General features: G+C 63.0%; 1 protein-coding gene across 1 annotated transcript; it reads left to right on the top strand.

Annotated features, from left to right (window-relative positions):
• The first annotated feature begins 3081 nt into the window (after positions 1-3081).
• On the top strand, positions 3082-22453 carry GNA11 (G protein subunit alpha 11). The gene is made up of 7 exons (XM_032466004.1): positions 3082-3459; positions 13302-13486; positions 15800-15954; positions 16478-16606; positions 18888-19017; positions 19100-19253; positions 20286-22453. The coding sequence occupies exons 1-7, from the start codon at positions 3324-3326 to the stop codon at positions 20474-20476; spliced, it is 1080 nt and encodes a 359-aa protein (XP_032321895.1). The 5' UTR covers positions 3082-3323; the 3' UTR covers positions 20477-22453.
• The last annotated feature ends 240 nt before the right edge of the window (positions 22454-22693 follow it).

Genomic DNA, 22693 nt, shown 5'->3' with positions numbered 1-22693 from the left:
CCCCGGGCCGGTACTCTGGCCTCGGGTGCCTCTCCTCCCTGCGTGTCCCCAGCCTGGGCCCCACTCACCTTTGCTCCTGTTCACAGCTCTCGGCCAGGAAATGGCCTTGTTCCCCCTCGTAAAATCGAACCCCTCAGGGGATGGGAGGTCGACTTCCAAGGGTGAGGAGGCGGGGAGGCGGAGGAGACAGGACGGCGGGGCCCTCCAGCCAGCAGGGCGTGCGGCTCGGTGCACTTTGTCTCTCTGGGTCCCTGGGTGGAGAAGCCAAAGTCAGCAATTAGCCACCAGCTGGGCTCCGGGGCCAGTTCACTATCTCTCCGTGGAGCTCTGTACCCCAGCTTACCCACTGGGGGCCTTCTGCTCCCCGCCCAGCTCTGGCACCTAGTGGGCACTTAAGGAATGGCTGAGAATAAGACCCCCACTGCTGATTCAGCCCCCTCACTTCCTCCTCCCAGGGCCCAGGGCTGCCCCGGGAGTGGGTGTCACTGATGGGATGCACCATGTACTCGGGGGATGAAGGAATACACCGACTCTTCTCCCATCTTATTTGTTACCTGCCCTCAACTACAGTCCCAGCGTGGCCAGGCCCCTGTTTCAGTGTCCTTTTTAAGGTTTAAGCACTTATTAAGCACCTTCGATGTACTTTACAAGTTCCACCTCCTGGGTCACTTCTTGTTCTTCTTTTAAAAATATCCTTTTGGTGGAAGGAGTAATTAGGTTTATTAATTTATTTTTTTAATGGAAGTACTGGGAATTGAACCCAGGACCCCGCCGTGCCTGCTAGGCATGTGCCCCACTGCTGAACTACCCCCTCCCTCCTTATTCTTAGAGCTTTATAAAGGTCTACTTGACAGGCAATAAACTGTGGCTCTTGGGGGGAGGCCTGTTCTCCTCATGGCTTCTCCAGCAGGTAGGGTAGCCCAGACGTCTGCAAAGAGCTTGCTGTCAGAGCGAGCAAGAGGGAGCTCGAGCGCGAAGCCAAAGACGTCTTACAGCCAGTCCTCTGACTTGGCGTCTGCTGTGTTCTATTTGTTAGAAGCTGAATCACTAAATTCCACTCACATCCGAGGCCGGGCGCCGAGTTACACAAGGCTATGAAGGCCAGGAAACGGGGTTCCCTGGGGGCCATCCTGAAGTTTATCTACCACCATCCCGTAGTATTAGAGCATTTCGGCAAACATCAAGCTTCTACTGTGTGCTTTACAGGGACCTTCTTGGCTCTTTACGGTGGGCCTCTGAAAAACAGCCAAAACTGTGCGCGCTTTATAGATGGGGAAACTGGCCCAGGGAAGTTAAGGCACCCACTGACAGTCTACACCCGAGGAAGCGGGAAAAGGAAGGTTCCATCCTGAGGTTTAAGTCCCGCGTGGGGAGGCCAGTGGCGACAGGGAACAGATGCAGGAAAGGGAAGAAAGGGGCAATTTTTTTTTCTCCAGTGAAGGAGAATGAGCACCTAGGAGAGCCGGGTGCCTTCAGTGATTTCACAGACGCTAATTGAGCACCTACTGTGTGTGAGGCTGGGGTCTAGAGGCGGCAGTGATTGAGACAGAGACGCCCTCCAATCTGGTGGGGAGGGCACAGGTGGGTAAAAGAAGAACCAAGGTGACTTTGGGCCATGAAAAGGGCGATGGGGAGTCCAGCAGCGTGGAGATGGGGTGGCGGTGATGTTGGAAAGGTGATCAAGGAAGGCCTGGCCTGACTGCCTTCCCCCGAGGAGGGGACGTCGGAGCCAAAGCCACAGGGGGAAATGTTTTTGTTCTGTTCCCCTGGTGGTCAGTTCTTTGTTCAAGTGGATCTGTCTTCTGTTTGTGGGGGGGACCCCTAGGACTATGAGTCCAGCTGGGGTGAGCATGGAGACCCCCGAGAGGAGAGCCTCAGGGAACCAACCTTCCCTCAGTCCCAATCCGCAGAGGCTAGTCAGCAGAGACTTTGACCCTCCCCTCCCTCTTATCTCAAGATAGGTGAGCACAGTGTGTCAAGGTGCAGCTGGGCAGGTGTGTGATGGATCAGGGCAGGGCCAGGTGGGGACAGGGGTCGGGGTTCTGGCCAGGTCAGGGCTGGGAGAGGTGCCATCATCAGGGAACTGGGCGTAAGAGCCCCTCGGTTTCCCCGTGTGTGAAATTCAGGCTTCCGTCCTTTGTCCAACACTTGACACACAAGCACTGAGCACGTCCTGTGCGTGGAGGCCTCATCCTCTGCCTCTTTTCTGTAAGAGGCCGGAGAGAAAAGATTTCAGGGCTGCTGCAACCACTCACCTCTGCCGGCGCAGGGGGAAGGGGCATGGCTGTGCTCCCGTAAGTACTTCAAGCAGTACTTGGTATACAGTAGGCACTTCATTAATGCTTGTTCCCTGCCTGGGATGCAGCAGGCACTGCACTAATGCCTGGTCCATGCCTAGTTTACAGGAGGCCTTCCACTAATGTTTGTCTCCTGCCTGGTATATACCAGGCACCGCATTAATGCTTGGTCCATGCCTGATATACAGCAGGTATGCCATTAATGTTCATTCCATGCCTGGCGTATAGCAGACTCTGCATTAATGCTAAGCCCAGGCCTGGTATACACGAGGCGTTCCATTAATGTTTGTCCCAAGAATGGATGAGAGGAAGGTTTGTTTCCGGTCAGGCAATGCCAGGGCTCCCCGGGAGGCCTTGAGGGCTGGTACCCCCGTGTCTCACCGGGCCGGGATAGCTCGGTCCTGCGACCTCAGCGCCCGAGAGGGCCGCCGAGGGCAGCGGGGCCGAACAGGGCCGAGCGCCGCCGAGCGCCGCCGAGTCGGCGGGCCGAGTCCGCCACATTCCCACAATCCCGGGCGGCCCCGCCCGGCTCCCGGCTGCGCGTCCCCCTTCCCACGTCGGCGCAACCTAACCTGCGGGCGCGCCCGCCCCGCCCCGCCCCGCCCCGCCCCGCCCGCGCGACGCCCCGCCCATCCCGGCCGCTAGTCCCGGCCGCTAGTCCCGCCCCCGCGGCGGGCGCGCGGGCCACCGCCCCCTTCTATTGGCCGCGCTGGCCGCCCGTCGGCGCTGTCTGCTCGCGGGTTAGGTTGTGAGGCGCTGTCGCTCGGTCTCGGCGGCTGCGGTTGGCGGCGGCGGCGGCAGCGGCGGCGGCGGCGCGGGCGGAGGGCAGCCGGGAGGGACTAGCGGCCGAGCGGGACCGGCGCTCGCAGGCGGCCGAGGCGGACCGCCGGCCCAGGGGCCGAGCGCCGAGGGCCAGGCGGGCGCGGCCGGGGCGGCTGCGGGCCAGGGCCGGGCCGGGCCGGGCCGGGCCGGGCCGGGCCGGGGGGCGGCGGCGGGGGCGGCCGGCGGGCGGCCGGGGCCGGGACGATGACTCTGGAGTCCATGATGGCGTGTTGCCTGAGCGATGAGGTGAAGGAGTCCAAGCGGATCAACGCGGAGATCGAGAAGCAGCTGCGGCGGGACAAGCGCGACGCCCGGCGCGAGCTCAAGCTGCTGCTGCTCGGTGAGTGGGGCCGGGCCTGCGGGGTCCTGCGGGCCAGCGGTGCGCGTGCCGGCCGGGCCCTGTGTGCGGTCCACGGCCCGTGCCCGTGCTGTCCGCGGCGGGCTCAGCCCCCGCCTACCTGCGCTGTCCGCGGCGGGGGCCCCGGGCCGCGGGGTCAGCGCCGGCCTGTGCTGTCCACCTCTGGGCCACCCGATCCCGATCCCCGCAGGGTCAGCCCCAGCCTGTGCTGTCCAGATGGAGTCTCTGAAACCAGAGGGGCCCAACCCCTGCCTCCGCTGTCCACATCAGCGCCCCAGGATCTCAGGGTCGCCCGTGCCTGTGCTGTCCAGGGCAGGTCCCCAGTTCCCTGCAGGGCCAGCCCCTGCCTCTGCTTTCCAGATCAGGCCCCAGGATCAACCCCTGCCTCTGCTGCCTGATCCCTGTCGGGCCTGCTTCTGCTTCTGCTGTCCAGGTCAGGTCCCCAAACCCTCGAGGGTCTGCCTTCTGCCCTTTCTCCCTGGACGAGCCCCCTTCCTGCACAGGGCTGGCCCTCTGTTCCTGCCCCACCAGGTGTGCCCCCCTTGCTGCCCCCAGCACCTGTTCAGGGCCAGACCTTTGGGCCATAACCCACCAGGCGCGCCCCTCACTTCCTGAGATCCCTCTGGCCTCTTCCCACCAGGTGGAGCCCTGTCCCCCTCCAACCCCCATTCCCACTGGCGGGCCCTCCGCCTCTCTGCCGTCTGTGGGGAAAACCCATGCCCCTCTGCAGTGGAGTACACCCCGTCGGGGAGCAGACACCCTTTCCTCTCTCCTTGTGGCCCAGGGCGGGTGGAGCCCTGAGGAGCCTGGGCAGGTTTTCGAAACTGGCAGAATCATCGACTCTCCTCAGCCCCTTTCCTTACGTCTCAGTGGGAGCCCGGTCACCCGGGTCCTCCTCCCTTTCCTGGAGAAGATTCCTGTCCGAGTCTCTGTCTCCCCAAGGCACACCTGTTGCAGGGAGCGAGTCTGCCCAGCTGTCGGCAAAGTGTTGTCACCCCAAATAAGGGCTGTTAGAGGACTTACCTCTGCAGTCAAAGGCAAGCAGGTCGTTTACACAACAGAGGCCCTTGCCCTGCCTTCCCCGGAGCTCCACTGCATTCCTGAGCTTCGAGGAAGGGTGGAAATGCGGCTGTGACACCGTGGAGGGGGGTGTCCTGCCATAGAGAGGTGCACCCTCAGAATGGTGCTGGAGTTCGGAGGCACCGAGTCGGGTGGTGGGTCGGTGGCCTTCAGGAGGCCTCGGGTCTTGGTGAGACCCACCTTTGGGGACCCTCCTGGTCCTCCTTTGGATAAAATGCCTTCTCTATTTTTTTTCCCTAAGTGTGTCTCAGTCTAAAGGCTGTACAGTGGGCCATCTTTGCGGAAAAGACAGGCAGAGAGTAACCTTAGAGTTGGGAGGAAGCTTGCAGCGAGGTCCCGGGGCACTTGGGAAGACAGTGTGGCACGAGCTGTGTTTTGCCGGTAGAGGTAGACTTTATTTTCAGAGGGCGGGTTCGGAAGTTACTGGCGTGTTGATGTTATCAGACAGCCTTGCTTGGGGGCCGCGTGAGCCTCCGTACGCCCCCGCCGCCCGTCCTGAGCGCACTCAGGCTCCAGATTGATCTGGGGCTCAAGGACGCAGGTCAGTAGCCTGAGCTCCTGCAGCCTTGGTGTGTGTCTCCCTGGGCCTGGGCTGAGGAGCCTTGCAGGGAGTCAAAGTGTTTGGTCCCCACCGGTGGGCACAGGGTGTTGGCTGCAGGAGCACCTGTGTCTGCAGTCCCGCCCTTTCCCTGGGTGTGATCCCAGAGAGGCACCCAGTCCTCCCCACCGCTAGCTTGCAGGAGAGGGAATTGTGCACCTGGCTCCGGAAGCTGTTAAGTCCTAGGCATGGGGGTGCAGATAGGAAAATGAGGACAACGTGAGGTCCAAGGTGAAGGTTTATGACAGCAGGAGGGCGGCTGTGAATGCCGAGCAGAGGTCCAGGGGACGTGCTGGAGGCTGGGGGAGGGTACTGAGTCGCCTCCCTGCCCCACCCCTTCGATGTTGGGAGCACCCCTGTCCCAACAAAGCACAGATGTCCCCAGACATGCCCAGTGTCCCCTAGGGGCAGAATCACCCCATTTGTGTTATCAGAATCAGCCCCGCCCCTTGGCAGTACGTGGTGTAAAACGTCTGTGGCCGAGCTGGTGTGTGAGCAGTATGGGCTATTTCACTCGATGCTTTGTGAATGCTTAAAAAGTGAGCATTTTTTTGTTGGTCCTTGGCGCTGGCCTGTGGCGGGGTGTGGGAGCAGCCAGCCGTCCCTGTAGCGGACACGCGGCAGTCCCGCCCGCTCAGCATCGCTCTTCCACTTTACAGAAGGGCCCGAAGCCCAGCTAGGAGCTCCTGGGGCCGGGGCCGGGGCCGGGCTGCTGGCTCTGCCTGCCGTGGTCTGTCCTGCTTCAGGTGCTGCCCTTGGCCCCACGTTTCTGAAACTCAGCGACAACCGCTGAGGAGGCTCCTTGTCTGTTCCTTAGGGCAGGTTTCCCCTTAAAACCCCGTTTCTGGAGGCTCAGTGTGCTGGCCAGGCTGAGCCCGAGCGGCTCCGGGATTTCTAAATAAAGCAGGGCGGTCAGTTCTGCAGGCTTCCTGTCCGGCCCGCGTCGGCCCCCAAGGGCAGTGAAAAGGCCCGGAATCCGGCCTGGGGTGTGGTGGCCCCGGCGGGAAGGGCGCGCCTCCCCGTGCTTTGAGGCGCGGAGTGGAGCATGGCCATGGCTCCTGGCAGTGGCCTTGCGCGTCCCCCGCAGACACTCCAGAGCAGGAAGCTCCGTGGGGCCTCTTGTCCCCCCTTTCGCGGCCCACCTGGGGTACGTCTTGGGTGCTTTAAAATTAAGTGGAATTTTGTGTTACCGAAGGGGTCTACTTTCTAGGGCGCTGTCCCTGGAGGTGCAGGAGCCCAGACTTGCCCTCAGAACTCCCCTCCATCGGTTTCCTGCGCCCGGACGGGACTCTCCCTTCCCGTGCGGCCCCAGGGAACAACTCGGAGGAAGGACACGAGTGTTGCCGGGGCTGGGAGCGCAGCCTGGCCAGGTGTATCCCTGGGTTCCAGACTCCACGTGCAGAGATGCCTCTGGGCGGATTGGCTGACTTCACTGATCGCTGCTGAGACTTGAGGAAGCGCTTTGCCTGCGATGTTTAACCACAGAAGGTTTCACTTTCTGACTTTTGTGGCGGAGCCCTTCTCCCTGCAGCCCAGGGGCCTGTCTCGGTCACTGGTGCTGCTGGGCTGGGGGCCTGGGGCGGCTGCAGGGAGACCAGAGAGCAGAGTGGAGGAGCCCTGCGGGAGGGGTGGGAGCTCGCTTGTCCCTCCTTCACCCCGACAGCCTTGGGGGCAGAGTCCTGCCCTGGGTGGGCCGTTCTGGTCTGGGACTGAGCCAGATGGGTGTGGGGAACTGGGTGCTCTCAGGAGGAGCCGCTGTCTCTGGTCTTCCACAGAGCCCTCCACTCCCCTCAGGACAGTGAGCTGTGGGGCAGGTGTCCACAGACGGGACTGCGACGTCTCACAGGCTTCGGGGGCACCCATGCGCGGGTTTTTTTTTGGTGGAACTCCAGCTGCTGTCAAAACCGGGCCCCCAGGCCTCAGGCTTGCTGGCTGGGGGAATTTGTGCCAGCACTCGTAGGGGCCCCTCTGCCTCCCTTGTGGCCCTGGTCTCTGTCCTCTATGGGGCCTCTGGACGGTCGGTGCCCCTCGTTCCCTCTACCATTTCCCACCTCCAGTCTCAGCCACCCCGCCCATGGCCCAGCACAGAGCCCTGTGGGCCTCAGAGATGTTTGCCCAGTGACTTTGATTTGTTAATTGAACAAAGTTGCCCCAGGCAGATGGAATGGGGGTAACCAGGTGCCCCAGCTTTGGGTGGCCTCACATCTCACCTGGATGTGAGGCTTTGTATGGACAGAGACTCCGGGGGACAGCTTGCAGCTGTCGCCCTCCCAAGGCCCTCCTGTGAGCTGGCAAGTGGTGGGCTGTCTGTGAGGGCTCCCGTGTGAGCCACTGCCAGCAGTGGGGGGGGACCGTGGCTCCCCTGTCCGCAGCACTGTCTGGGGTCAGGGTGATGATGTCCGTGGGGTTCTTGGCACACAGTTGGTGCTCAGCAAAGCAGAAGGCGTTGTTGGCCCTGTCACCACCACTCTTCCCACTGGGGGCTTTGCCGGAGTCCGTGGCAAGCACACCAGGCTGGAGCCGGAGGGGCGGAGGGTTCTGTCCCTGAGTGCCTCCTGAGCCCTGGTTTTCTCTTTTGCAAAAGGACAGTCGTCAGACCGATGTTGGGTGATGGGAGGAGTGAGGGTGATGCAGTTCACACTAGGGAGAGCGTCTGCGCTGATGCTTCTTCTCTCGGTGTCGTCGGGGCTCCCTCTGCTATGAGCAGAACCCCCTTTTCCTGCCACCGGGCCCCCGGAACTTGGCCCTCAGAGCTCGGCCATCTGGTTCCCTATTATGATTCCAGCCTGGCTGGTGCGGGGCCTGGTGGGCGCACCCTTGGAAGGAGTGGCTCCCAGTGGGACCTGCCCGAAACCACCCTTCCTGCGCCATGGAGGTTTGCTCCCCACCGCTGGCTGGTCGGGCCTAGAATTGACAGGTCCGATCCCTCACCAAGGCCTGTGGGGTGGAGTTTGAACGGGAGGCGGGTCGTCCTGTCTCTGCTCCATCGGCCCTCTCATCCAAGTCTCAATGGGTGGGCAGGGATCCTCCGTTCCCCAGGCCTAGCAGCTGCCCAGACACCTGCAGGTGGGCCACACGGCAGGGTTGGGCGGGACTGGGGGCTCACACCGGGTCTCCCCAGCTCTAAGAGTCGGGCTTCAGGAGGGGCTGCAGTAGGACCCAGCACGTGGGGACAAAAGTGGGGCCTCGGAGTTACCCCAGGCGGTAAGGCTGGCCCTGCCGACTCACCTGCCGCAGGGCGGGGATCAGATGAAGGGGTATGTCCAGAGGGCCCTCTTGTCATCCGCTTGGTCTTCCTGGCCCTTGTCTGTGCAGGCGCCACTGGTGCGTTGTCCCCGAAGGCCCCATGGCTGGCCCGGGAGAGCTGTTCCCGTGCTCCTGCCTTCTCCCCGTTCTCTGGAGAGATGGACGTGTGTGAAGCCAGGAGACCCGAGTCTGTTAAGGTCTGGCAGGTACTGGCTGTGTGACCTCAGCAAATCTGCTTGACCTCTCTGTGCTTCACCTCCCTCACCTGTCCTGGGGGAGGTGGGGTGCTAGTTGTCCCCCTGAGTGAATGAATGATAGAACGAGCGGGAGCTGGGGGAGCATGTAATCGCCATCCTCGGCTGTGCGAGGGTTCTGCACTTTCTCTGTCTCCCAGTGTAAGGTCGGCCCCCGCTTTGATCTCGGACCTGTTAACACAGCTTGAGGCCTGTGTTGGATTTCTGGGCTGTGTTTCCAGGAGCCCAGATCCCCTCAGTGCTCTCCTCTGGGCCTCCTGTGGTCCTGGGGTTCTGGGTTCATTACGCACATCCTAAAGTCATGGGTGGCTGGATGGCAGCCCCAAACTCCAGCTTCGGAGTCCAGCACTAGGGTTCTCTTGCTGGGTGGCAGCTACCCGCCCCTGGGGCCGGGGATGCTGGGGCAGGTGTTTCTGTGCTGTGCACCTCGGGTCCCTCCAAGGTGCTGTCGACCAGCGCCATCCTCCCTGCCCCTCTTGTCTCCCCTGCGTGAGAGGTGGCTGCCCAGGGCGCCAGGGTTCAGACTTACTTCCTCCTGATTCGCTGTCCTAGATCCTGACGGGCCAGCGGAGGAGGGGCGGTGGCGCTCCCCTCACCCTGGGAGCCGTCTTCCTCTTTTACAGTTGGCTTGGCTGGGGCGGTGATGAGGCCACTGAGCCACCAGAGGGCTTCCTGCAGGCTCCCAGCCTGCTGTGTGTGACCCCTGCCAGGCCCCCAGGGGTGGGACCTCCCCACGTCTGGGCTGGACCCCCAGACCCCTAGGGCCCCCGTTCTTGAAGCAAGGACTGGGGATGCAGAGGACTCATGGGGGACACATGCTGGAGCCAGTCCTGGGGACCGGGGCCAAGTGCATTTGGTCCATTCAGGAAGAATTGGTGGGCAGCCACTGAAGGTTTTTGAGCTGAAGGGTGTGGGTGACCAGATCTTCGAGGGGGAACTGACTGAGGGCTGGGCAGGACGAGTGGGCGCTGGCCAGGACCCTGGGCATCGGTCACAGTTGTGGGACTGGATGGGCGGCCAGCTCCACATGGGCCCAGCCCAGAGGTCCAGGCAGACCTCGCACCCCGAGACTTCTTTGGGCGGGTGAACATTGGCCTGAGTGTGTCGGGGTCCCAGTGTCCCAGCACCCAGCATCGGGTGCTGGCAGCGTGTGGGCTGAGCTGGCCCTGGAGCTCGGCACCTGGAAAGGAAGCTAGGCTGCTCTGGCCAGCTCCATGGGCTCAGGGCCTGTCCCTCCCTCCTTCCCGGGCACAGTGATGGCAGAGTGCCTCCAGCCAGCTGGGCCTGCTGCTTCCAGGGCCGAGAGCCCACGGCCCCTGCCTCCTGCCTCCCGCCTCCCGCCTCCCACCTCCCACGCTGCTGTTCTTGCCCTTGGAGCCTCCCGCGGGGCTGGTGCCTGTCGCTCAGTCGCTGTCAGCCCAGAGCGCAGGTGATACGAGACCCTCAGCACTGGACGGTGGTGCTCTTCTCGGGGGGCCTTGCCTCTCTGTGGCCGCCACCTCCACACCCTCTTTCTCTGTCCTTCTTGGCAAAGTGACATTGCCCGGGTGGGGTCACCGACCATCCCACGTCCCGGGCCTCGCTCGCTGTCCCCGGGGCATCCCTTTGGCTGCACTCTCCCCAGCTTCACTGACATAAATGCTGGGAGCAGGGGCACAATGTGAGGAGGAGTCGCGTGTGTGTTGTGGGACGTGCCCTGCGGGTGGGTCAGTCACCGCCTTCGTCACCTCACTGTGCCTTCTGCATCTCTTGTACTCAGTCACATCCGCTGTTTTTGCAGTAGCCACTCTGCCCGCCTGCGTGGGATGCGCAGATGGGACCGTGAAGCCCTGTCCAGGACCTCTGACATCTCCAGGGGCCAAGTCCCTCTTCCCGTCTCTTGGTTTTAGGGGGGTGTCCCAGGCCCAGCACATTGCCCCCTTCTCTGTCAGATGCACTCTGGTCGCTGCTTAGGGCTCCTCCGTGGACGCTCCCCGCCCGCTGTCCCTCCAGGGCCGCTGCTGTGTGCACGGGTGTGCATGTGAGACCCTTCGGGGCGCCTGCACTGCCTGTCCTCCACCTGTCATGGGGAGGGAAGCCGTCTTGGTCTCCCCACGCCCTTGTGCTCACGCGGCGTCCTTTCCCAGCAGTGCCCCGGCCTGAGAGGCCACCGTGTCCGCCTCGGCTGACCTGTGGGGCTGCAGGGGGTCGGGCTCTTGTGCCCACTGTTTAGTGTTTCCAGTGAGAGGCCCTTCCAAATGGGCCAAAAACGGGGGTTCTGACCCAGGCGATCCTGTCCCAGGGTACACTGGGTGGTGTGTCTGGGGACACCTGTGGTTGTCATGACTGGGGCCCCTGGCATCGAGTGGGTGGGGGCTGGGGAGGCTGCTCCACAGCCCGCAGCACCCAGGACGGCCCTGATGCCAGCAGTGCCGGGGGGCCCTGGGCCAGAGGACACAGTGCGGGACACAGTGAGGGATGCAGTGCTCCTGTGCTGGCCCTCCTCCCCCGCAGCGTGCAGCGAGGGAGCAGTGCGTGGCTCCCTCTGGGGAGACGTGGGCTCAGTGCCGGCTTCCCACTCCTCCTGCCTTGGAACTCGGTGGGGGGCTTGGTGGCAGCAGCGTCTGGCTCTGGTTGATGTTGTGGCAGGAGGAGGTGGGGGTGGTGTCGGGGTAGTTACCGCTTGGTGACAGAACCAAAGTCATGTTTATTCTTAAAAGGCCTGGAGGCCTTGAGAGAGGTCCTGGAAAGGGGGGCTGCAGCCAGGCCCCTGCTTTGTCCAGTCTGAGACTCAGCTCTCCCTGGGTAAGCTCAGGCCCGTGGCCAGTTACTCAGATGCTGGAGGAAGGCCTCCTGCTGGAGGACAGTGAGGTCAGTGCGGGGCACACAGACCAGGAGCTCGGGGTCAGGGAGGTGAGCTGCAGGCGCCTGAGAGAGACCCCACCCTGGCAGCAGTGACGGTTCCCAGTGCAGAGGGAGAGCTGCCTGCCAGTGCCAGGGGGCTTCCTGGAGCCCTGGCCACGGCACCATGGCAGTTGAGGGGGCCAGCGTCTCAGGCAGGGCACAGCTCAGGCACGTCTGGAGGTGGGTGGGTGCAGGCGACTCAGAGCCGGGGATTCGTGGGGAGCCTAGACATGAGGGTTGGAGTGAGTTTGGAAGGTTCTGAGTCCCCAAAAGGGGGCACCGGGGCTTCAGTCCATGGGTGAGCGGGGCCCGTGTTGGTTACTAAGCAGGGGTTTGAGGACGTATGTCCTTAGCACTTAGAAGTTCTCTCTTGCTGTGTAATAAAATCACGCCGTATTTTAGTAGCTGAAAATAGGGAACATCTGTCATCTCCCACGGATTCTGAGGGTCAGGAGTCTGGGTGGTTCTGGCTCAGGGTCTCACATGAGGCCACAGGGAAGCTGTTGGCCAGGTCTGCTTCATCTGAAGGCTTGACCGGGGCCAGAGGAGCCGCTTCCAGGGTGTCCCCTCACATGGCTCCTCCCCACGGGGTCCCCACAGCGCTGCCCCACCCCACTGCTGCCAGTGAGAGTCCCGGAGAGAGCAGGGGGCCCAGGGCCTCCAAGGGCCATGTCAGAGGGGGCGCTCCACCAGTGGTCAGATCCTGCTGGTCAGAGTGAGCCAGAGTCCAGCTCGCCTCCCTGTGGGGGGGGAGTCAGCCTCCACCCCTGGTTGTGAGGCGTGGCAGAGATTCGTGGACACGTTAAAGCCACGAAAACTGCTGTCCCCTTTTGAGGGGGTGAGTGAAAGTGGGGGGACAGGTTTGCTGTTCAGGGGGTGACGAGGCTGTGAGAGGCTGAAGCAGGAGAGGCCCCAGGGCAGGGCTGGGGCTGGGCTGGGGCTGGGGAGGGACCGCAGGGCCAGGAGGAGGATGTGACGGCCGCTGGCCCCTTTCTGGGCGGTTTTCTTGCTGGCTCTGATCCTTCGATCCCAGGGGCAGCAGGGCCTCTGGGCGCCCCCTCTGAGGCCGGCCCAGCGTGCTGGCCTGAGCGAGGCTGCTGAGGGTGCTGCCCCTGGGTGGTGGGACTGGGAGGGCAGGGGAGGGGAGCAGGGAGCAGGGAGCACCCAGGGAGACCTCCTGCTTCTGCAGGGCCTCTGGGCAGATGGGGGAAGTGGGCCTCGGGGCTGTCTGAGTGCCGTGGTCCCAGGGCCAGGGGTGGCTTGAAGGGGGTGAGATACAGGCTCAGGGGCTAAGGAGAAAGCAGCTTTGGGGGGCCGTGGGGTGACGGCATGGTGCCCTGTGAAGCCCAGTGTGGCCTTTGACACAGGCACCAAACCCGTGCCCCAGAGGGAAGCTGTTCCTCCTGGCAGTTGTGGACGAGGAGCAGGGCTCAGCGGGGCAGTGGTGCAGGAGGCGTAGAGGGCTGTGTGAGCGAGCCCTGTGGGAGCCCCGACCCACTTGTTGGGCTGGTGGCTGGTAGTGAAGGCACTTCCCTCATCGGGCCTCAGTTTCCCCAGCTGCGGCCCGGAGTTGAATTCAGACCCGGTGGTGCTGCAGCCGTTCCTCTCCTGCCCAGAGGGCAGGCGCTGGGGTGCCCACCTGCTCATCCCGCGGGCCCAGCGCCTGCCCACGTCCCCCTTACTCTCCCCTGGCCTCGGTTCCTCTGCGGGGGAGGCCAGGTGCTCGTCCTGGTCCCTGCCCCATCTCACTGGCCGGTTTGCAGGCACCGGCGAGAGCGGGAAGAGCACGTTCATCAAGCAGATGCGGATCATCCACGGGGCGGGCTACTCGGAGGAGGACAAGCGTGGCTTCACCAAGCTGGTGTACCAGAACATCTTCACCGCCATGCAGGCCATGATCCGGGCCATGGAGACCCTGAAGATCCTGTACAAGTACGAGCAGAACAAGGTGGGGCCTGGCCCGTAGGCGGGCTGTGTGCACTCCGCCCCCGGCACCCTGCACGCGGGTCTGACCCTCTGTGACCCCATGCGGGTGGCACTTCCTCCTGTTGTCTTTGTTGACAGCTCTATCGAGAACGTTTACAGACCAAGTCACCCATTTAAAGTGTGCGGTTCACTCGTGTTTAGCGTATTCTCAGAGCCATGCAACCATCACAGCTGTCTTAACTCCAAAACATTCTCATCTTGTCACCCCGAAAGAAACCCCATCCTCATTATCAGTTACCCCTGCCCCCCCCCCCCAGCCCCTGGCAGCCAGGAGCCCCCTCCCTGTGTCTGGGGACTGGCCTGTTCTGGACGTTTCACATCCAGGGACTCACACACTGTGTGTCCTTCTGTGTCTGCTTCTCTCCCTGAGCGTCGTGCTCTCAGGGCCTGGCCCTGTGGGGGTGCATGTCAGGGCTGCCCTCCTTCCCACGGCCGAGTGACGGTCCCGTGTGTGGAGGGACGTGGTGCTCACCATCACCTGTTGAGGGATGCATGGTTGCTGGCACTTTCTGGCGCTTGCAGACACGCTGCTGTAACATTCCTGTGAAAGTTTTGTTTGCACACCCGTCCTCACTTCTGGCATGTGTCCAGGGTGGAGGTGTGTGGTCTGGTGTTAACTCCAGGTCTGCCCTCTGGAGGAGCCGCCTGCCCGCTGTCCGAGCAGTGTTCCTGGGCCGGGCACTAGTAGGCTCCTGCTGGCAGCCTCCCTTGGCTTTGCTTTTGAGGTCTGTTTTCTGAGGCTTCTCATTCAACCCTAACAGTTTGCCTGGCACCCCTGACTGCATGGCCCAGTATAGTTTAAACTAATCCATTTACTTTGAGGCTTAAGAAGGCCAGTTAACCAGATATGGGCGACTTCCTCCCTTGAGCCCCGGTTCACGGGCGATCAGGGACCCTCCAGGGCCCGGCATTGGGCTGGGGGCCCTGCCGGCCTGGCCGGGGGACTCGCATGTGGGTCTTGCTGGAGCCTCTCGCCCTCTGGCCCCTGGTCTGTGTAACTGCTCCCCACGGAGGCCCGTCCAGAGCACAGGCCCCTTTGGGACCATGGACGCCCCACAGCATCTGGAACAGGGTGGGCGGACTGAGGACAGGCTCCATAAGTGCAGTTTTATTGGCACAGGCCACTCCTACTCGTTCCCCCACCATCCTTGGCAGCTTTTGGTACAGTGGCAGGGGCATTGTGGCTGGAGAACAGATCTCTGGTCTCTGATGTACGTGCACCCACAGTCAGTGGGGTTTTCTGGGGCTCATGTCTGCTTGTCCAAGCCCAGAGTGAGAGGTGGGCAGGATGGGGGGCACAAAGCAGGGCCTGAAAGACACAGCCGTGGGGGGCGGGTGCTGGAGAGCATCACCGGGAGGGGCACATGTGGGTTCCAGAGCCAGGGTAGGGGTGTGTGTCCCCTCCCTAGTCCTTGAGCCGAGTGTGGCCGGTCACATGGCTGGAGCGCCCTGAGCACAGGCATGGGAAGTGGGCTGGAGGAGAGATGGGGTCTCCTGAGAGCCTTGTTATCCCAGTGTTGTGTTTGTGTGCATGTGCACGTCGGTGCACGTCAGGGTACGTGTGTGCATTGTTGAGCGCGCATGGCGTGTGTGTATACGTGTGTGCACGCGTGCGTGGATCTCTGGGGCAGCATCTCAGCGTGGCTGGTGAGGAGCAGGTCCCCGAGCCTGTGTGTGGTTCAGGGTCTGTGTGGAGGCCTCATGCTGGAGGCATGATCGATGGTCCCACTGACCCTCGGCTCAGCCTCCTCTTCCCTGGTGGGTTCCTCTGGCTGTCAGCCCCGCTCCCTGGCCGCCCATGAGCCCCCAGACACTAGACCTTCAGAGATCCTTAAGGTCCCAGGAGCTGGGTGCCTAGAAATGGGGGTGGGGACCAATCACCTCTTCTTAGGTCACAGCGGCTTCCTGGCCATGTCCTCATCTGTGACATGGGGCACGGGAGCTGCCGGCTGGTCTGTCCCTCTGTCCTCTTCATGGAGGCCACAGTCCCCTCTTTTGAGTCTCTGCCAGGACGCTTTTTAAAGAATGTGCTTGTCTACATATGTGGTTGTTTCCCATGCCGCCTGCTCCGCCACCTTCAAAAGCGAACCAGTGCCGCCCCTCCAGCACTGGGGCAGGCGGCCGGGGCCCCCTGGGGGCTGCCTCAGTCCAGGGTCTTGCTTTGGGGGCCTCACACGGGGGCCAGTCACTGCCAGTCGCCCTGGCTTCTCTCTAACACATGCTTGGGAGCCTGGAGTTGCCAGCGCTGAGTGTCCCCGGCGCCCCTCCTCCCCAGGCCAACGCACTCCTGATTCGGGAGGTGGATGTGGAGAAGGTGACGACGTTCGAGCACCGGTACGTCAGCGCCATCAAGACCCTGTGGAACGACCCCGGCATCCAGGAGTGCTACGACCGCCGGCGGGAGTACCAGCTCTCCGACTCCGCCAAGTAGTGAGTGGGCCGGGGTGGGGGCCGGGCGGGCAGGGGCCCCGAGGAGCCCGCGGAGAGGACGGGCCTGGTCAGTGGTGCTGTCTGCCGCTGGCTTGTTAGTGTGACCAGTGTGCAGGCATAACGTCCAGTTTCACTACGGAAGGCCAGGTGTTGGCTGGATTCTCTGTTCCACCCCTGCAGCTCTTCTGTGCATCTGAAACTGTTCTAAAATAATAGGTGTGTGTTTGAAAAGTCACCTCCAGCCACAGCCTCTTCTCAGAAACCCCCGCACTGGTTCCCGGGCTCCGTCTGGACACCCATCCTTGGGCAGGTCCAGTAGAGAGCCTCCCTCAGAGCTGGCTGGGGTTCTGTCCCAAGGCTTTCCCTGGCCAGGGCCTTGTCTGTCCCTGAAATGTCCTGTCCCGACGACTCAGGCTGCTTCAGCCCCTGCTAGCGAGGCCCCTCCTAGCCACTTGGCAGACAGGTAGTGCCGGGGGCCCCCCTTGCTGGCTGGCCTGAGCAGCCCGGTCCTGCTGTGTTGCAGCTACCTGACCGATGTGGACCGCATCGCCACCTCAGGCTACTTGCCCACCCAGCAGGACGTGCTGCGGGTCCGCGTGCCCACCACCGGCATCATTGAGTACCCCTTCGACCTGGAGAACATCATCTTCAGGTACCTGTGCTGGGGTACCTGTGCCGGAGCCCCGTGGCCGGTGGCGCCGTGAGGGGGCGTGGCCACTCCACAGGCTGGGCTGGTCAGGGGAGGCCTGGGGAGATGGCCTCGGATGAGGGGGCTGCTGGCATGTGTGGGGAGGGGTGGTCTGGGGTTCAGGCCAGAGCAAGGGTGCTCCGGGCCAGTGGAGGATGGAGGAGATCTCCCTTGGGGCCCAGTCCTGCTGGTCCCACAGCCAGGGTGGACTCAGGGCTGTCCCTGAGGACGGGCCCCACCACTCTGTGAGGTCACAGCTCATCCAGAGCTGCCAAGCGGCAAGGCTAAGTGTGTGTCTCCTGGGGTAGCCGTAACAAATGACCACAGATGGAAACTTAGAACCACAGAAATGGGTCGTCTCCCGGCTCTGGAGGCCGGATGGTAGAGATCAAGGTGGTGGCAGGGCCAGGCTCTCATGGGGCGCAGTGGGGACTCAGCCCCGTGTCTTCCCAGCTTCTGGCAGGGCGGGCAGTCCTTGGCGTCCCTGGGCCTGTAGAAGCCTCACTCCATCTCTCTGTCCATTGTCATGTGGGCCTTCCCCATGTCTGTGTCCAGATTTCCCTGATACAGTGACACCATCGGTCAGTGGATTCAGGGTCCCCCACTCCAGTGTGGCCTCACCTTAATCAGAAGCATCTGCAGTGTCCCTACTCCCAAATCAGGCCTGTTTCCAGGTTCCAACTGGACTGAATTTGGGGGACACTGCTTGCCTGGCTCTCCAAGGGACAGCATCCGGGCGGGGGCCTGGCTCCAGCTGCGAGTCCCCCTCACACAGCTGCACGCAGTCCTGCTGTGCAGCTCCAGGGAGAGGCCCCAGAGGAGGTGCACCCCTCCAGATCTGCCCTGTGGGCTTGAAGCACCAGCCCCGGGGCCTTAGAGGAGTTTGTTGGGTTTGCCTTGAGGTGCACTCTGGCCTGAGACCCACCTCTGCCCCTGGGGACCCCCACTGCTCAGGCAGAAGCTTCCGGGAGAGAGGAGAGAGCCTCCCCTGCCCAGTCCCCTGCCCTCTCTCACCCGTCAGAGCTGTGTGTGCTTCCCTTGGGCCCTCAGAAGTCATGGGCGTCACCCAGCAGGTGCCTGATGGTACATTTTTCTGGTGAGAGTTCAGCATTTTGGTTTCTTTTTCAATCAGATTCTTGATGGGGTCTGGGACCTCAGCACAGGCTGGGGCCATCACAAGCCTTCCTTCCCACCTCACATCTTGGGGTCCCCTCACATGGCCTCATGTTGGCCTCTGCACCTACTGGGCCCTCTGTCTGGGACGCCTATCCCCTCTCCCCCACCCCCAACCCCATGTGTGCTCTCTGCCAGCTGTCCCAACTGTGGCGTGGCCCCCACCCCTCTGCCAGCTGCCCCTCACCCAGCTCCCTCCTTGTCTGGTGGTGCCCTCGTCTGGTTGTGAGTGTGCAGGCACTGAGCTTGTGCCCTGATCCGAGCTCACACAGCACTGAATGACGCCCCAAGCCTGGCCCCAAACAGGGGACCTCATGTGAAGACCTGACCTCAGGGCGCCTGGCCCGGCCCCGCTGCTGTTCCCCAGGTGGGCCACAGCCGCCGGTGGGGTCCTGGCCTCGGTCACCACCTGCCCAGCCCCTCAGTGACTCGGCAGGGCCGTCCGCTGGTGTTGCTGGAACCTCCTCTGTGAAGCCCTCAGGTGGATTCTCCTCTCCTGGCCCCTCGCGCCCATGTCTGTCCAGCCTCGTGGACCCCGTCTTCGTGGCCTGCCCTCCTCTCCCGCGGCTGCCTTTGTTTTAACAAGTCGTGTGTTTCCTTAGTATGGAAAGCGTGGGAAACTCACAAGTAGAGGAAGCTGACCAGCCATGGTTCTCAGGGCGCCGTGTGCAGCGCCCGCCTTCCCGCCCCCTGTTGTCAGCATCCATGTTGGTTGGATGTCTCCAGCCAGACAGCTCACTCCCCTGCCACCCTGCCAGGGGCTGGGGTGGGCTCCGGCGTTCCATCGGCAGTGCCTGCTGCCCACCCAGGGGAGATGGGTTTCCAGATGCAGGTGTTCGTCCGAAGCTGCTGGTCCAGCCTGCGCCCTGTGTGCTCCGTGGGTAGCAGGTGGCCAGCACCCTGCCGGCGTCATGGGCTCTGTTCTCCTGGCTCAGTGGTCTCAGGGGCTCTGCCGGCCCCGACAGAGAACGGGGTGGGGGCCCTAGCCTGTGCAGCTGAGCTGGCGGGGGGAGCCTGCTGGGGGTGGGGGCGGCCTGCAGACCCGCATGAGCCCTTGGCGCCCGCCCTGCAGGATGGTGGACGTGGGAGGACAGAGGTCAGAGCGAAGAAAGTGGATCCACTGCTTTGAGAACGTGACGTCCATCATGTTCCTCGTGGCCCTGAGCGAGTATGACCAGGTGCTGGTGGAGTCGGACAATGAGGTAGGCCTGGCGCTGAGCCCGGAGGGGCCCTTCCCCCGCCCTGCCCGGGCCCTGCCGCCAACCCTCACTCCTCCCCCTGCAGAACCGCATGGAGGAGAGCAAGGCGCTCTTCAGGACCATCGTCACCTACCCATGGTTCCAGAACTCGTCCGTCATCCTCTTCCTTAACAAGAAGGACCTGCTGGAGGACAAGATCCTCTACTCCCACCTGGTGGATTACTTCCCTGAGTTCGACGGTGAGCACCGCCCCCTACCCCGGCCTCCCGCCCTCTCCACTACTCTGCTTGCCGCTGCCGGGAGATTCCAGGAGGGCATTTCCTGAGCCCACGTGGGGCCCACAGCTTCCCGGGCTCCTCCTCAAGCCTTGGATGGTGGGGAGACCTCCGTGTCCCCCGGGGAGCAATGTCTGCGGTCACCGAACAAGCAGTGGGAGGGACATGTGGGACGCGCTGCTCCCAGTCCTAGTGAGCAGTGGGGCTGTGTCCAAGCCTGTCCCCTGCTTGCCCACGGCCTGAGCGAGGAGCTGGGCTGGGCTCAGTGGCCTGTAGGAGCGTGGCCCTGAGGATCTGGGGTGACCCGGGACCCCTCCTGTGCTGTCCCTGGAGCGGCCTGAGCTCCTGGCAGGAGGCAGAATGACCAAGCACAGACCCCCACCTGCGGCCTGCACCCCTTCTCCTCTGCGGAGCATCGGCCAGAGCTGCACTCCCTCCCGAGGCCCCCAGGGGTGCTCCTTCCTTCCCGCACCCACAGCCCCACAGGCTGGCAGGGGTTACAGGTGGGAGGCGGAAGGAGGGTCATAGACCCCCACAGACATCTCCACACAGGCGCCACCTGTGGACAGAACAGGGCGCCTGGCCCCTCTGAAGTCACAGTGATGAGGCTGGGTGGGCCGGAGCGTGGGCTCCTTCGGCCTCTCGGGCTGGAGTGGGTGGCGGGGCATGAGCAGGAGGCTCGCTGGGAGGGGCAGCAGGGCTGTGGGTGGACGGCTGAGCCGTGTGTGTGCGGACACGTGCCTGTGTCGGGTGGGTGGGGTGGACTGAGGCCGGGCCGGGCAGGAAGGGGGCAGCGGGAGTGTCGGACGTGGGCACCACCAGCGAGCCCACCATGGGCCCGGAGCCGTTGGTGGGTGGAGGTGGGCAGGGGGTTGGAGGGTGCCGGGGCAGAACTGGGAGCAGAGGCCGGAGCGGGGCTGGAGCAAGTGGCAGAAAGCGCAGGGGTGCCCGGGGGGGGGGGCTCCCCGGCCCTCATTCCGCCTCCCCCTCCCCCAGGCCCCCAGCGGGACGCTCAGGCGGCCCGGGAGTTCATCCTGAAGATGTTCGTGGACCTGAACCCAGACAGCGACAAGATCATCTACTCCCACTTCACGTGCGCCACTGACACCGAGAACATCCGCTTCGTCTTCGCCGCAGTCAAGGACACCATCCTGCAGCTCAACCTGAAGGAGTACAACCTGGTGTGAGCGGCCGCCCGCCGCCGGGCTCTCCTGCGGACGGCTTTGCCTCACAGTCACGGGGGACGCGCCTTTCTTTCTAGACGCTCGCGCACCTTCTCGCCTCCTGTCAGTGGCAGAGGCCACCTTTTTCTGGCCTTGACTTGTGGCTCGCTTTTTTCTATTAAAAAAAAAAAAAGGAAAAAGAAAAAACAGAACCAAGACGTTAAGAGGAGACCTCACGAGGCCAGTGGGGGCGCCGGCCCCAGGGCCTGCCAGGGAGGCCCCCTCCCTGGTGTCTCCTTGATCTCGGAAGGACGGCGTGGAGACGCAGAGACTGGGACTTTTCTTTCTTCCTTTTTTAAGTTATTGACATCCTCACCACTCTCACTGTTTCTGCTCACCGGACTCCAAGAAGTGGGGGTGGGTGGCGCCCCCCGCTGCCTGCCCTGGGAAGTGCCTAACCATTTTTATTTTGAGGACTCAAAATAAAACCAAGCCCCCAGGGCCCATCTCCCAGCCCTGCCTACAACGGGAGCCCTGGGGGCTGCGCAGTTCTCTGGGCTGGGCTGCCCGGCCCGGCCCCGCCCCCTGGGCCTGCTGCCCACGCAGGCTGGGGAGCCCCCTGGAGCCCAGGAGCAGGGAGGAGGCCCAGGAGTGGCTGTTTATTTTGTTCTATTTTGTAGCCAACTTGGAAACAGTGAGGTTGGGGTGGGGACTCTTCCAGAATATTCTCAGGTCTGCCCCAGAGAGGTAGAGCGGGAGGGAGGGTCGCACTGGTGGGTCTGTGGCCTCGAGCTCGGGCTCACTTCTGTGCCCGCCCGCAGGGAGGGCCACCCCGCACTGAGCCGTGGCGGGCCCTCAGCCGTGGCCGCACTTGGAGGCGCCTCCCAGAGGGGCTGAAGGTGGGAAGCAGGGGGCGCTGGTTTCTGGGGAGGGGTGCTGTTTCACCCCTCCGTTTATCTGGGGGGGTGTGGACTGAGCACTGCGGTGGTTGGTTCTGTGTGGTTGGTGGTTTTGCACAAACGCGGGGTAAGTGGACGCCCGAGATGCCTTGCACCTGCCCAGCACGTCTGGCCCCTACAGGGCTGCGCTCGGTACGCCTTCAACGTATACAAGGGAACAGCTCAAGACTCAGACCAGCCCCGTGCCAGCCCTGGCCCCACCGGGCTCTTAGGGCCCCGGGCGGGGGCTGCGTCCCTGTGGTTACCCTGCCTGCTGGGTGCGGGACGGGCGGGGCCCAGGCTTCCGAGCCTGTTCTCTGGCGTCTCCACCCCAGGGTCCCCTTCTGTGCCACGTGTCCGCTTGGGAGGGTTTGCCCCTGAATCCTGATGCGCGCCCTGGGGGCAGGTGGTGCCGCCGGCGGTGGGCCTCCCGAGGGCCCGGGCCACACAGGGGTGCGGTTGGGCTTCGAGGGCTGGCGTGAGCGTGTCGGGGGCCCCCAAAGTATTAACTTCCCGAGAGGGTCAGTGTGCCGAGACCCCAGGACAAACCTGGGGGCAGTGCCAAACCTCCCCGCCTGGGCCTGCTGGCCCAGCCCCTCCCTCACCCAGTGTGAGGTGAACTTCACCTCGGGGCGCTTCCCCCGAGTGCGGACCTCCCAGCCCCTCCCGCTGTGTCTGGTAGCCCAGCAGAACTGCCCTCCCAGTGCCAACGCCCCCGGCGGCCATGGGGGACCGTGCCTGCCGGCGGGGACCTCATCTGGTTGTACTTGTATATTATACAGTTCTGATTTCAGACGATTCCAACCTTAACCTATTTAAAAAAGAATATTATATAAAAATGCTGTTTTTAAACCTTTTGTCATTTGAAATGCATGTATTGTCCGTGCGGGCTGAGGGATGGGCGCTGTCAGCTCAGTGCTGACCTTCTGTGGCCAAAGCTGCCCACGTCCAGGCAGCGGGTCGGGGCCCTGACCCCTTAATCCAGAGATCCCTGATGGAAATTGACTTTTCATATCTTTCTCCTGAAATGAATTCTGTTTTAAATTGGAATAAATTTTGTTCCTAAACACTTGGTCCCCTCTGGCTTATTTCCTGCTGCTGGCTCGGGGTGGGGAGCAGCAGAGGGCTCCCGGAGGCCCCCGGGGTGGGGTCTGAGCTCACAGGAGCCACTGCAGGCCGCCTGGGGGTGCGCCTCCTGGGCTGGGCTGCCGCCACGCACCCGGGCCCCTGCTCTGACGTGTGCTTCGCTGGCTCTTGACCTGAAGTCGATGTGTCTGTGCTGTGGGCTGGGTGACGAGGGCAG

The sequence above is a fragment of the Camelus ferus genome, chromosome 22 (genome assembly GCF_009834535.1).
Source record: "Camelus ferus isolate YT-003-E chromosome 22, BCGSAC_Cfer_1.0, whole genome shotgun sequence".
Classification (NCBI taxonomy): domain Eukaryota; kingdom Metazoa; phylum Chordata; class Mammalia; order Artiodactyla; family Camelidae; genus Camelus; species Camelus ferus.
The sequence above is the reverse complement of the archived record's forward strand: the minus strand, read 5'-3'. Positions and strand labels throughout refer to the sequence as shown.